Source organism: Gaeumannomyces tritici (assembly GCF_000145635.1).
Source record: "Gaeumannomyces tritici R3-111a-1 unplaced genomic scaffold supercont2.4, whole genome shotgun sequence".
Lineage (NCBI taxonomy): Eukaryota > Fungi > Ascomycota > Sordariomycetes > Magnaporthales > Magnaporthaceae > Gaeumannomyces > Gaeumannomyces tritici.
The window spans coordinates 191,417-204,029 of NW_008804548.1; the positions used below are offsets into that span (position 1 = coordinate 191,417).

General features: G+C 61.7%; 7 protein-coding genes across 7 annotated transcripts; 5 read left to right on the forward strand and 2 right to left on the reverse strand.

Moving 5' to 3' along the window:
* Window positions 1-342: 342 nt before the first annotated feature.
* Window positions 343-1,972, forward strand: GGTG_07468 (hypothetical protein; the record flags this gene model as incomplete). The annotated part of the gene is made up of 3 exons (XM_009225292.1): window positions 343-956; window positions 995-1,613; window positions 1,684-1,972. The coding sequence occupies 3 exons, from the start codon at window positions 343-345 to the stop codon at window positions 1,936-1,938; spliced, it is 1,488 nt and encodes a 495-aa protein (XP_009223556.1). The 3' UTR covers window positions 1,939-1,972.
* Window positions 1,973-1,990: 18 nt separating this feature from the next.
* Window positions 1,991-3,138, forward strand: GGTG_07469 (hypothetical protein). The gene is made up of 2 exons (XM_009225293.1): window positions 1,991-2,591; window positions 2,686-3,138. The coding sequence occupies exons 1-2, from the start codon at window positions 2,248-2,250 to the stop codon at window positions 2,948-2,950; spliced, it is 609 nt and encodes a 202-aa protein (XP_009223557.1). The 5' UTR covers window positions 1,991-2,247; the 3' UTR covers window positions 2,951-3,138.
* On the reverse strand, window positions 2,982-5,466 carry GGTG_07470 (hypothetical protein). Its single transcript, XM_009225294.1, has 2 exons — window positions 4,153-5,466; window positions 2,982-4,087 (listed from the first exon to the last, which is right to left on the reverse strand). Exons 1-2 carry the CDS (start codon window positions 4,640-4,642, stop codon window positions 3,180-3,182), a joined length of 1,398 nt encoding a protein of 465 aa, XP_009223558.1. The 5' UTR covers window positions 4,643-5,466; the 3' UTR covers window positions 2,982-3,179.
* A 1,033-nt stretch (window positions 5,467-6,499) lies between these two features.
* On the forward strand, window positions 6,500-7,328 carry GGTG_07471 (hypothetical protein). The gene is made up of 2 exons (XM_009225295.1): window positions 6,500-6,842; window positions 6,915-7,328. The coding sequence occupies exons 1-2, from the start codon at window positions 6,774-6,776 to the stop codon at window positions 7,044-7,046; spliced, it is 201 nt and encodes a 66-aa protein (XP_009223559.1). The 5' UTR covers window positions 6,500-6,773; the 3' UTR covers window positions 7,047-7,328.
* Window positions 7,329-7,658: 330 nt separating this feature from the next.
* On the forward strand, window positions 7,659-8,009 carry GGTG_07472 (hypothetical protein; the record flags this gene model as incomplete). Its single annotated transcript, XM_009225296.1, has 1 exon — window positions 7,659-8,009. The coding sequence occupies one exon, from the start codon at window positions 7,659-7,661 to the stop codon at window positions 8,007-8,009; it is 351 nt and encodes a 116-aa protein (XP_009223560.1).
* Window positions 8,010-8,046: 37 nt separating this feature from the next.
* GGTG_07473 (hypothetical protein) lies at window positions 8,047-11,400 on the forward strand (the record flags this gene model as incomplete). Its single annotated transcript, XM_009225297.1, has 1 exon — window positions 8,047-11,400. The coding sequence occupies one exon, from the start codon at window positions 8,047-8,049 to the stop codon at window positions 11,398-11,400; it is 3,354 nt and encodes a 1,117-aa protein (XP_009223561.1).
* On the reverse strand, window positions 11,301-12,564 carry GGTG_07474 (hypothetical protein). Its single transcript, XM_009225298.1, has one exon. It carries the CDS (start codon window positions 12,331-12,333, stop codon window positions 11,413-11,415), a length of 921 nt encoding a protein of 306 aa, XP_009223562.1. The 5' UTR covers window positions 12,334-12,564; the 3' UTR covers window positions 11,301-11,412.
* Window positions 12,565-12,613: the final 49 nt, after the last annotated feature.

Consider the following 12,613-nt stretch of genomic DNA (forward strand, 5'->3'; position numbering starts at 1 on the left):
GGCCAATTCGTGCTGGCCATTCCCCGCCCCGACCAGCGTAGTGGAGCTTCCTGGTGTTCATCCGATAGGTTCCTACCGCACCTTATCTTGGTCTATGGAGCTTGCAAGTCCCCGAGGCATCATACCGAGCTGGCTAGAGTAACTCCAAGAATATGCTGGCGGAAGAAGAGAAGCGGAGATGGTTGGGCGGCTGGTTGTGCTTGCGCTGGACGTGCGACAGTTGCCAGGAATTGATGGGTGGGACTTATAAGGTGATGGAACCTACTTGGCCATGTGCTTCGTCCAACAGGCTCCATACGACCTTCATCAAATATTCCCTACTGCGAGCCGGGATTGCCAGCTATGGCGGCCACTACAGTGGATTCAATACAGGTAGACGTGCCCAACAGCGATGAGCTTAACATCAAAAAACAGCACGATGCTGGCGCTGTCGACGTCGAGGCCGTCGAGCTCGAAAAGACATACTTCAGCAAGCTGTCCGTGTGGCTCATGATCCTCTTCTCGGGCCTGGCCATCGGCTCCGACGGCTACAACGCCGCCGTCATCGGCAACCTGCAGCTCATCCTCGTCCTCATCTACCCCGAGGCCTTAACCAAGGACATCCGGCAGCGCCTCTCCAACGCCTTCCTGGTCGGCATGATCGCCGGCATGCTCCTCTTCGGCGCCGTGGCCGACCAGCTGGGCCGCAAGACGGGCGCCGTCGCCACCACGGCCATCCTCGTCGTCGGCATCGCCCTCTCGGCCGGCGTGACGGGGCCCGACCCCGCGGGCCTCTTCTGGATGCTCATCGTGGCCCGCGGCGTCGCCGGCGTCGGCGCGGGCGGCGAGTACCCCGTCGCCGGCGCGGGCGCCGCCGAGGCCACCGACGAGACGGCCGCGCACCGCCGCCGCCGCGGCTTCATGTTCGCCATGCTCGCCGACCTGTCGGCCAGCCTCAGCTACGTGGGGCCGGCCTGGTGCCGCTGCTGCTGCTGCTATGCGTGGGCGAGGACAGGGCCACAATGTACGGCGTGGTCTGGCGCGTGTCCTTTGCGCTGGGCGCCGCCCCGCCGCTCGTCATCTTTTGGTTCCGCGTCCGCATGGCCGTGTCGACGGCGTACCGCAGGTCGGCCATGCGGCGGCAGCGGACGCCATACGCGCTCGCGCTGCGCCGCCACTGGCGCCCGCTGCTGGGCTGCTCGGCCACGTGGTTCCTGTACAACTGGATCAGCATTCCGTTCGGCATCTTCAGCGCGACGGTCGTCTCGCGGTTCAATACGGGCGGGAGCCTCGTCGAGACGCTGGGGTGGGGCGTCGCCATCAACTGCTTCTACCTCCCGGGCCCCTTTATCGGCGGCTACCTGTCGGACAAGATCGGGCGCCGCAAGACCATGGCGCTGGGGTTTGGGCTGCAGGCCGTGCTGGGCTTCGTGCTGGGCGGGGCGGCCGAGTCCATCCAGTCCGTGTTCCCGCTGTTTGTGGTCATGTACGGCGTGTTCCTGACGCTTGGTGAGGTCGGCCCGGGGAGCACCGTGGTCATCACATCTACCGAATGCTTCCCGACTTCGATCCGCGGCCAGATGATGGGCCTCGTCGCGGCGTGGTCCAAGGCGGGTGCCGCCATCGGGACCGAGGTAAGACAGTGTAGCGTACCTTGAGCGCCACCATAGTAGAGTGACTCTACTAACACTCTGCTCTGGCTAGGTATTCACCGCAATCCTCAACGCGTACGCCGACGACCCCGCCCAGGGAAACAAGACGGCGTTCCTGATCGCGTCTGGCTTTGCCGTGATGGGTGCCCTGATTGCGCTCTTTGTCATCCCAGAAGCCTCGCGCAGCCTGGACGACCAGGACCGCGAGTGGAAAAAGTACCTGGCCGAGAACGGGTGGGAGGCAAAATGGGGCGACGACACGACCCGAGACCCGAGCGGGGTTGTGCTTGGAACCGTCAGATCCTAAAAAGCCGGAACAATGTCTGCTGCCATACAGGGCCGACCGGCTGACAGGCTAGGGAACCTTCATTGGCCGACTTGTCTGTTTATTGGCCGCCGTCCTACGGCGCATGTAATTATCGGTGTAACAGTCGAATGCGAGGGCTCGGACTCCAAAGATTCAATGAGACATTAGAGAGGTCGGAACAAACAGCTTTTCCTGGCGTATAAAGGTCTGCGATACGTTTTGATCCAGCGAGAATAGTCTGGTCGCTAGATCCAACCCTCGCGCCTGCCAGACTACCTTCTGTCCTTGCGATCGCTGCCGACCCCGAAAATGCTCGCAAACTTCATCTCCTCATCTGCCCTCGCGGTGTGCCTGCTGTGCGGCCCGGCGCTCGCTCAGGGACCCGTGGTCAACCTAGCGCTGCACCCAGACCCGGTGTTCCGGCCGACGCCCGGCCCGCTGAACGGCAAGATCCTGGGCCTGGACGCGACGGCGGCCACTTACGTGCTGTCAAAGGGCGCTGACGCCACCCAGGGCGGGTTCGGGGCCAGCTTCTGGCACGGCCTCACTGTCACCGTGATCCGCACGTCCACCGTCCGGTACCGCCAGGACTTGACGACGACCAGCACCAACGTCATCAGCCCCGGCTGGACCGTCTATGCGATTTCCACATTGTGCGTTTCCCCCCTCCCCCTATCTTGAGTGACTTGAGGACCGCATTGGTCAACGTGGGATGCGGCTGACCACGACTTGCGACGCCGTCGACAGGTGGGCCGACGCCAGCTGCACCGGGACCGTCTGCACGGGCTCCAACGGCGTCAGACAGACCCAAATCTCCATCAGCGGCGGCCAGACCTTTACCGTGCCCAACTTTCCCGTTGCCCAGCCCTTTATGAGCAGCATGCAGCCCACGAACGTCCCGGTCACCATCACCGCCATCAAGGGGTCGGAAGCGGGTCGGCGCGACGTCCAGGGCCGCGACGGCGTTAACGTCGTCGCTCCGAGGGTGACGGCAAGCCCCTGGATCGCTTGAGTAAGACCATTTGGTGGGTCAGAGATGGGAGTTGAAGATCACATTGACGCACGTAAGGGGACTACGTTGGGTTGGTGTGGTCATGGTACGAAAATTACGGCACAAAGAAATATATACACTAAGGGTCATGTACAAATCATATCTCTTGACAACCGGGAACAGGAGCAAACCTGCCACAGTCAGCTACAAGGACCAAACGGCCCCCACACACCTAGAGCGAGCACGCCCCTTACAGGCCCTTGACCCAGGTGTAGCACTTGTCGGCAATGGGGATGAGGGTGCTGTAGACGTTCTTGTTCCACAGCTTGCTGACAAAGACCTCGAGGCTGAAGGAGAAGTCGCTCTTGACGCTCAGGCCCTGGGCGCAGGCCAGGCCGTCGGTGGGCTGGTTGACCTTGCCGTCCGGGCCGATGGTCTGGGAGGCGGCAAAGCTGAAGTCGTTGTTGAAGCGGGGGCGGGCGCGGAGGCCGGCCGTCATGTCGACGACGCCGCCCAGGACCTGGACGATGAGCTGGAAGGTGACGTCGATCCAGGCGTCGGCCTTGGCGTTGGCGCGCTGCGAGAGGTCCAGGCCGGCGTTGTGGGTCGGGGTCCAGGGCGTGGCCGTGATCTTGGCCTGGTCGAGGAAGTCGATGTGGATGCGGCCGTTCTTGAGGCCGGCCCCAGCGGTGCCCTTGACGCGGGCGCCAGCGCCGATGTCGACGTCGAGGCCGATGCCGAAGATGAGCTCGGGGCCGAGCGTGATGATGCCGGGCACGTCGACGATCATGTAGCTCAGCTGACCGGGCGAGTAGGCGAAGCTGTCGCGGTACGAGGCCGTCACGTCGATGGTGACACCGATCTCGGCATCGATATTGGAGTCGATGTCGATGTAGAGCTGCTTCAACTGGCCGCTGAAGACGTCGTAGTCGACCTTGCCCGAGAAGGTAACGGCGGCCGAGATCTTGGCCGAGTCGGCCGTGACCGACAGGTAGGGCGGGAACGAGTAGATGGACATGCCGGCCGGTAGCCCGATGCTGCCGCCGATGGTCAGGCCCTTGTCATCGATGGTGATGGCGCGGGACTCGAGGTCGCGCTTGGCCACGCTGCGGCGCTGCTTGGCCGCGGGCACGCCCTTGAACTCGATCGTGGTGTGGGCTGTTTATCATTTATTAGAACTAGGTCGATGCAAGATACAAGGGGTGTGAGCGAGTGGAACATACTGGCAGTGGAGGCGACGTCCTTCTTGGCGGCGCTGGCGTTGACGACAAGCTTCTCGGCGTTGCCCTCAAACTTGTTGACCTCGTAGATGCCGCGCTCGAGGCCGTTGTCGCAGGCGCCATTGTGGTTGGTGAAGAAGACCAGGTCTCCCTTGCCGGCCCAGGCGGCGACGGCGTCGAGGAAGGACTGCTTCGACTTGAACTCGACGGCGAGGCCGCCGTCGGAGCAGGTGACGTTGACGACGTCGGCCACCTCCTCGAGCAGCACCGTCGGCTTGGCCATGTCGAGCTTGACCTCGACCATGGGCTTGGCGTCGAGGCCGTACTCGAGCTTCACGCTGGTGGACGGCGCCACGGCGGCACCGTCGTCAAGGCCCTGCAGCGCGGCGGGGCGCTTGGGGATGGGCTTGAGGGTGGTGACATCCTTGATGCTGCGCGAGGCGGCCGAGCCGACCAGGAGGGCCAGCAGGCCGAAGGCGTTGAGGGCATGCATGGCTGCGATTTTCTCAGTACGAGCTGCGAGACAGGGCAAGGGACAAGCGAGCGAGGCTGATCTCCAACAACAAACGGCCCGGTATGGTGAAAGAGAGGGGTAGCTCTCTTATAGCGAGGGCGGCACTCCCACGGCCAAGGCGGCACATGTCGTCCAGCCCAGGGTCAGTGCCGTCGCCCACCGTCTCATCGTGGCGGTCAACTACCGACACCGATACAAACGTGACCGGGCAGGTCAATATCAAAGCACATACTCCCGCAACCGGCGATGGCCCCGTCGAGATGCCACCGGGCCCCGCCATACGCAATACGCAGGAAATTACGCCAACCCCACACGCACGATAGCCACGATGCTTGTCAGCGACCTCGAGGGCACACATTTGGCAGCTTGGGCGCACTTGGGCTCCGCGGCAGCGTGGGATCCAACGGCTGGGCGGCGGGGCTCAGTGCGACGGCCGCCTTGATCTCATCGCCCGATTGATGTGCCGACTTGTGCATACCCGCCTCGCATCCCCCGGAAAGGAAGGTGACGGCGCACCAAGGGTCCGCCGGGGGGCTTCCAGTGCCGCACTCGGCCTTCACGTGGCCCCAGGTCGTGTCCCCAGTTGGTGTCGGCTGCGATAGCCAGCAAAATGTCGCATACTGCTTTCTTTTGTAGGCGCCTTTGGACACCTACCTGGCCGGCTTGTTCGGGTTCGTTATCTTGTTCCTTCCTTGACATGTGAAATCCAAGTAGTTACAGCCCGCGGGAACTAAAGACGCGTCGGAGCCGGGCATAATGTTGGTCTCCAGGTGTCTACGGAGCCAGGGTGCGAGGGCATCCGGACCGCAAGCGAAAGTGACGCTGCCGGGGCAGGAATTTCCCGCTATTCAGCTTCAGCCACTTTGGCCCCAGCCACACACAGCCACACACACGGCCGTCAGCCACAGCACATTTTTATCATCAACGCCCGGGCTCGCCCGCAGACCATCCCATGACCTGGGGCGAACAAACAGGGACCACCCCGTGTCTTTCGGGCATGGCCGCGGGATGGCAGGAAGCATTACCAAAATAATCATCTGTGGCAAGGAAAGTCTTGCAGATTCTTGACAAGTCCATAGCCCCGGTCATCGCCCCTTGACCACCTCCTGTTTCGACGTGAAGCTTGAGTGGCGGCACACAAACACCCGGAGCGTGCACCGCACCGCATTTCTACAAGTTACGAGGATATTAAACGTTATGCTGTGGGCCCAACAAGGGGGGTCGGCCAGGGTATTAGCAAGGGGGTAGGGGTACATATTTCAATGCACAATTTGTAGTAGCACGCCCAGATAAAAAAAAACGAGATACTTTTCAATTTTTGCCCCAGTGCACACCACTACCGATTGAAAAGTGTCCCCTTTTTTTTTGATCCGGGCGTGAGTAGGAATCAATGTATTGTAACGAACAGCTTGCGACAATTCTAGTGGTCATAACGTTTAATATCCTTGTAACCTGTACATCCGGTCGGTCGGATTTGGCTTGGCTTGGCAGCAGGGCCCAGCGTCCAGCTGCAGGAGCACCTCCAAGGCCTGCCCATAGCCTCCAAGCCCCAAGACCTTCCTATAGTTAGAACCCCTACGGGCTGTCACTGTTCGACTAGGTGCGCTGGGGCAAACAGTCGGCGGGCGGAAAGTTTCGCTTCTCCCCAGATCCCCGCATGCTCATGCCACACGACGGCTAAGCTTTAGGTTTGGCAGGTTCCCTTTTGTGGCGTTCGCTTCTCAATTAGGAAATTAGCCACGCTGCACATCCCAGGCTCTTGGGATATGGTAGCACTACGCCGGTGCAAGCAAGGCGGGGAGTCTCACCCTTGGGGACGCGGCCGATAGCCCGAAACACCAACACATGTACAGGTGCAAGGATCACCGGTGTCGACGAGAGCCTCGCCTCGAAGTTTAACAAGATGTAAAGGGGAAACTCGACTCGCCATCGCCACTAACAGGAGCAGCCGACTTGTATAAAGCCAGAGTACACGACCTCAACATCTGCCTCTTTTACTTCTTCATCCTCATCCTCATTCACTCCCTCAAGCTACACCGTCTCTACTTCCACTTCAACAACGACGACAACGACAACCACAGTCACACATCACAAAGCAACAACCGCAAACATGAAGTTCTCCACCGTCCTCTTCTTCGCTGGCCTGGCGCTGGCCGCCCCTGTCATGCAGCAGGAGACGGTAAGATAATCAAGCCTGCCGCCGGCGTCGCTGTCACCTCATCTGGCTAACCCGCCATGTGTGCCCTTCTAGACCGACGTCGCCGTCCAAAAGCGCGGGCTGAGCTCTGAGCCTGCCGTCATTGTCGCACGACAGAGGAGGCTCCCGCCGCCGAGCGATCCCCCCAGGGAGTGCCCGCCCCGCCCCGTTGGTGGCGGCTGTTAATGAGCCGGGCCCCAAACCCGCTACCCTCGAGGTTCGGCAACGGCCTGCGAGCGCTTTTCTTGTTTCCTGTTTCTGTTGGGTCCAGATTGGGGACGTGCACCTGGGAGGCGCTGGGCGGGCCCCCGGCGAATGAAGGGATCTGTGGTCTCTTGAACCGTAAGGCCACGGGCGGGAGAGTGGTGGAATGGGCGTTACACGATGGACCTGCTGTATATAACGCTGCACATGATGTACCCTCGTCAAATACATCACTTCCGGCCTTGGGCACAATACAAGGAGTTGACCCAAAGATTACAACAATCGTTGTACGCCACGTTGAGCGGAGATAGTGATTTCCTGTCCTGGGAGCCACGGTCCTACCAAAGTTTTCATTGGTTTTTTTTTCTCTTTCCGTTGCCTCCCTTTCTCGGCCCTTGCCGTCACCGCCTAGGACACGGCCGGCCGCTAAACAAGTTACGACGTCGAATTTAACTGACTGAGAACTCGGCCTGGATTTCAGCCATGAAGTTTGGAGGGATGGACGTCAATTGTTTCCTCTTCCAGCTTCCCGTGGTGGATTGCATATGGCTAAGCCAGCATCGACGCTAGAGGGCCACCACGCCCGCGCTAGGGATGCTCAGCGGCCGAATCACATCCACCATCACCTTCCTGCGGCATGCGCAGCCATTTCCCCCTCGCGGCCAGCAACGCCTCGCGCTGCACGTTTCCGAGTCCGCAAACTTTGCCATGTCCGTCCCGGACGAGAGGCCTGCCGCCGCTGCCGCCACCAACCAGGGGAGAGGGCTACCTAGCAGCTCAAGGCAGCTGAACCGCTCGACATTCCAAGGAACTCCTGCGCTTGGCTCCCCAGAGCTAGCGTATGGCTGGGATCGTGGACTGCCCACGGTGCAGTTACCACAACTGCGTCTCGAATCAAATAGAGCCACGGCCTCTCCTCTCTTTGTCCACGAGCCGAGGGCATAGCTAGTTGCCTGACAGGCTTCGCAATTCGCCAAACACCATGGATGCGCCGAGCGTATCCGAAGAGCAGATTCAAAGGACTGTTGAAGATATCCGCGAGGCTGTGGAGACAGTTTCCGAGCACCCCGATGAGCCTGGTGCAAAGCAGAAGCTCGAAGAAGCGATCGATGCTGCCCGAAATGCTCTTGACGTACTCGATAGACGGGTTCAGCAGACCCATGCCCTGCAAGACCTTGACCGGTTCATCGAGGTCAGCGACCGCGTCTTGTTAGCCGTCCCGCAAGGCCACGCATCCACCGCTAGCCTGCTGAGCGACCTGTCCGTTGCCTTGCGTCGCCGATTCTTGGTGATGGGGCGCGAGGGAAATCCGCAAGACATGGACAGGGCAGTTGCGCTCGCTGAGGATGCCGTCGCGGCCGTCCTCCCGGGGACGGGAACGCGGCGCTTTGTCCTGGGCAACCTCAACAAGCTCCTCCAGGAGCGGTACGAGCAGACGAGAGACGTCAAGCACATCAAACGGGCTGTCGAGGCAGCCGAGGAGGCGACACAGGGGATGTCCAAGAACTTCTCTCACGCGGCGGACCTTCTGAACCGGCTCGCCATGTCGCTCGGCAAGCTGTTTGAGCACACGCATGAGCTCGGTGTCGCCGAGCGTGCGGTCGCAGCAGCCGCGTCCGCCGCGGAGACGGCAAGGGCAAAAGGCGAGGATCGGGAGGCGGCGTTGGCGTTCAACACCCTCGCGAGGGTTTTGGGGAGGCGGTTCGAGCAGACGGGGGATCCGGACGACATAGATCGCGCCATCAATACCCTCACCGACTCTGTGCCGCGGATCCCGGACCCAGAGGGCAACGAGGATCGCCTCATTGGCCTGAGTTATCTGGCGAACCTGTTGGGCACCCGCTTCGAGCGACAAGGCGTTGTGACGGACCTGGACGACAGCATTCAGTACTCGCAGATGGCCGTGGACCTGATGCCGGACGAAGATCCAGGCCGTCTGCCGCAGCTATTCAATCTAGCACTGAGGCTGGCAGAAAGGGCAGAGTATACCAAAGGGATCAAGGACCTCGACGGTGCCATCGCCCACGGCCGGCGAGTTCTCGTCCTCGCCCCGAAGAATCACCCAGAGCGAGCAATCTGGCTCTGCGGCGTCAGCCGCTTCTTTGCTACGCGTTTCACCATGGGGGCGAAGTCCTCTGATGACATTCGACAGGCAATAGACCTGAGCAGGCAGGCGGTGGCAGTTGATCCCAAGGACATTTTGGTGCGGGGGGTTGTGGCCAACGCTTTTTCAAACGTTCTCAAGGTGAAATACGAGCAAGATCACAGGGATGTCGACTGGGACGACTCAACCGACCTTGCTTACTTGAACGAGGCCATCGATGTTCTCAGCTCCGTTGTTGAAGGGGGTTTCCCAGAAAGCCATCCCGACCGAGCAACCTTGGAATTCGGCCTAGGGGATTTGCTGCGCACGCGGTATCGGCAAGGCAGCAACACTGGCGACACTGGCGACTTGGACCGGTCCAAGGAATCCTTCCGGCAAGCGTGGATCAACCGCAACGCTCCGACCACGGTACGAATCCACGCGGCGATCCGCGTTGCCGAAATCGCCGAGTCTCTGGCCGAGGATTGTGCTCCGGATGCCGTGGATAAAGACTGCCCCGACGCCGCCGTCGGGTCGCTGCGGCTGCGGCATTGGAAGGAAGCGTCGACGTACATCGAGCACGCCGTCAATCTCCTCCACGCCTTGAGCCCCCGACACATGCAAAACGCCAACAAGCAGCACATGCTCGCGCGGTTTGCCGGCATTGGTGCCTCCGCCGCGGCCGCGGCCTTGAATGCGCAGAGGGGAGCCCAAGACGCCCTGCAACAGTTGGAGCTCGGGAGGAGTATCATCTCAGGTCTTCTCCTGGATCTCCGAACCGACCTGTCGGTTCTCAGGGAGAAGCATCCCGACTTGGAGGCACAGTTCTCCAGGCTCCGGGATATGCTGGATTCCGGTGGCCGTGTCGTGCGGTCGACGGCGTCGTGGGAGTCCCAGAGCCACTTACGCCGCCGAGCGGAGAAGGAGTTTGAAGCGCTGCTCACAAAAATCCGTAGCGAGGAGGGGTTTGACAGGTTCTTGCTACCGTTCACCGCGGAGCAGATGATGGAGGCGGCTGACCCCAGTCCCGCCGTCGTTGTCAACGTGTCCTCGGCCCGGTGCGATGCCTTCATCGTCAGAAAGGACGGCATCGAGGTGCTCGAGCTTCCACTCCTGCGCCTTAAAGACGTCCAAGCGAGGAGGAAGTGGCTGCAGGGTAAACCTGATATGCTGCCGTCGACGCTGGAGTGGCTTTGGGAAGTCCTTGTGCAGCCCGTACTTGACAATCTCGGCTTCGGTAGCCCCTTCCCTCCGGGTGACAGCGCGTGGCCACACATGTGGTGGATTCCTGTTGGCCCTCTCAGCTCCCTGCCCCTCCACGCCGCCGGCTACCACACTCGGCGTTCCGGGGAGACTGCCCTCGACCGGGTCATGTCGTCGTACAGCTCATCGCTCAAGTCTTTGATTTCGGGGCGCCTTGGGAGGACACCATGCTGTGACACCAGCCCCATCAAAGCCCTGCTGGTGTCAATGAAAAGCACGCCGGGATACGCGCCGCTGCCGTATGCGGAGCGCGAGGCCGCGATGCTGGAGGAGCTCTGCCCGTCGCTCAACGCGACGCTCATAAAGCCACCCGAGCGCAAGGCCGACGTCCTGGAGCAGCTCGGCCGCTGCGATATGTTCCACTTCGCGGGCCACGGCGTCTCGGACCCGTCGGACCCCTCCCAGAGCGCGCTCGTGCTCCGCGACTGGGAGGACGACGGCATGCTGACGGTCGATGACCTCAGGGACCAGAAGCTGCAGAGGAAGCCCCCGTTCCTCGCCTACCTCTCGGCCTGCTCCACGGCGGCCAACGAGGTGCTGGGGCTCATCGACGAGGGCATCCACCTCGGCTACGCCTGCCAGCTCGCGGGCTTCCGCCACGTCGTCGGCACGCTCTGGACCGTGTCGGACCCGTTTTGCGTCGAGCTGGCGCGCAGGTTCTACGAAACCATTAGCAAAGAGGGCAGGACGGACGCGGCCGTCCACCGCGGGCTTCATTCGGCGCTGAGGGCTCTGAGGGATGTCCAAGCTCGCACCGAGACCAGAGGGCCAGATTGCGAGGGGGTTGATGCGGCGGGCGGCGGTGCCGGTGGAGAAAACGGCGGCGGTGCTGACGTCAAAGACAGTGGCAGTGGAAAGCCAGCGGCATCAGTATCAAGGGAGGAAGGCGAGGGAAACAAAAACGATGGGGACAGAAAGGGCACGGTCGGGGGTGGACCGAGACCGACTATGAACTCGCTGTGGGTTCCATTTGTCCATTTCGGCGTCTGATAGTTTCACAATCTACGCCTTCTCTTGATCATCGCCAGTAGCAGGTTCCTCCTCCTCCACTCCATCATTGCAAATCAGACCCCAATCGTCTCCAAACTCCTCCACCCCGACCCTGTAGGAACCCCCCTCTTCATCCTCGACGAAGAAGCCGTCGTCGGCGCCGCGCCAGTCCTTCTCGGGCTGCTCGCGCGTCGACCCAAAGAGGCCTGGCTTGATTCTGACGCCGCTGAAGAAGACGACGCGCTTCTGGTCCTTCCACACGGCCCAGCCGCCCGTCGACGCGCCCCGCGTCCACGACACCTTTGGCTCGACCTTTGCGACCCCGGCGACCCCGGCCTTGAAGCCGACGACGGCGCTGCCCTTGCTGTCCTCCCACGTGGCGATGCCGACGTCGACGGACGAGTAGGTCCACGTCGCGGCGCAGAGGCCGTGCTTCTTGGCGTCCGGGTAGGCCGCAAACAGCGCCTTGGCGTGGCGCTGAATCCAGGCGCGGAACGGGTCGCGGAAGTCGAAGCCCTCGGACACGACGTCGCCGCCGCACAGCAGCACGGCCCCGAAGCCGCCCGACGAGCTGTAGCGCACCGCCCCGCCCACGCCGACGGGCAGGCCGGCCGTCGCGAGGCCCGAGACCTCAGTCCCAAGCTCCACCGTCGTCTCGGCCACGCGCTCCGACTTGAGAGGGCCCATCCGGCGCGCGTCGGGCTCGCTCGGCCGCAGCTGGCCCCCGCCCGGAAGGAGCGGCCCGTAGCCGGCGGCGCTCACGGCGGCCTCGTCGACGAGGTCTAGGATCGGGTGCCACCGCTGGTACTCGTCGTCGAGGTACCCCAGCATTCCCGGCCGCAGGCGCGTGAAGAGCGCCGGCTCGTGCAGCGCGTACCCGAAGCGGTGTCGCCGCATCGAGTCGCGGTAGGCGGTCGCGAGGCTTGGGGCCATTTTTTTTTTTTTGCTGATTCTGCTGGTTTTGTTTTGGTATGTTGCTGAAAAAGAAACGGCTGTGAATCAAGTCGAGCTTGCTTGTCGTCCAGCAAGCCAGCAGGCGACGGGCTGGTGGCAATATGGACACCCAACTCAGGCCTCACAGTTGGGCATCAATGGTTAGAAATGAGCCAAGGAGAAAGTATGCTTGACTTTTCGCTGTTTTCCTGTCCGTTTGATGGGAGGAAGATGCTCCTTTATACCCAAACCCGGCCGTCCCCGCCTATCGTCTTGCTCG

Excerpts from the sequence above, each read along its gene's own strand:
- GGTG_07469 (XM_009225293.1), top strand. The coding sequence starts at position 2,248 with ATGCTCGCAAACTTCATCTCCTCATCTGCCCTCGCGGTGTGCCTGCTG. Across the intron at positions 2,592-2,685 it reads GTCTATGCGATTTCCACATT|GTGGGCCGACGCCAGCTGCA; the intron begins GTGCGTTTCCCC and ends CGCCGTCGACAG.
- GGTG_07470 (XM_009225294.1), bottom strand. The coding sequence starts at position 4,642 with ATGCATGCCCTCAACGCCTTCGGCCTGCTGGCCCTCCTGGTCGGCTCG. Across the intron at positions 4,088-4,152 it reads GGACGTCGCCTCCACTGCCA|CCCACACCACGATCGAGTTC; the intron begins GTATGTTCCACT and ends AATGATAAACAG.
- GGTG_07471 (XM_009225295.1), top strand. The coding sequence starts at position 6,774 with ATGAAGTTCTCCACCGTCCTCTTCTTCGCTGGCCTGGCGCTGGCCGCC. Across the intron at positions 6,843-6,914 it reads CTGTCATGCAGCAGGAGACG|ACCGACGTCGCCGTCCAAAA; the intron begins GTAAGATAATCA and ends GTGCCCTTCTAG.
- GGTG_07474 (XM_009225298.1), bottom strand. The coding sequence starts at position 12,333 with ATGGCCCCAAGCCTCGCGACCGCCTACCGCGACTCGATGCGGCGACAC.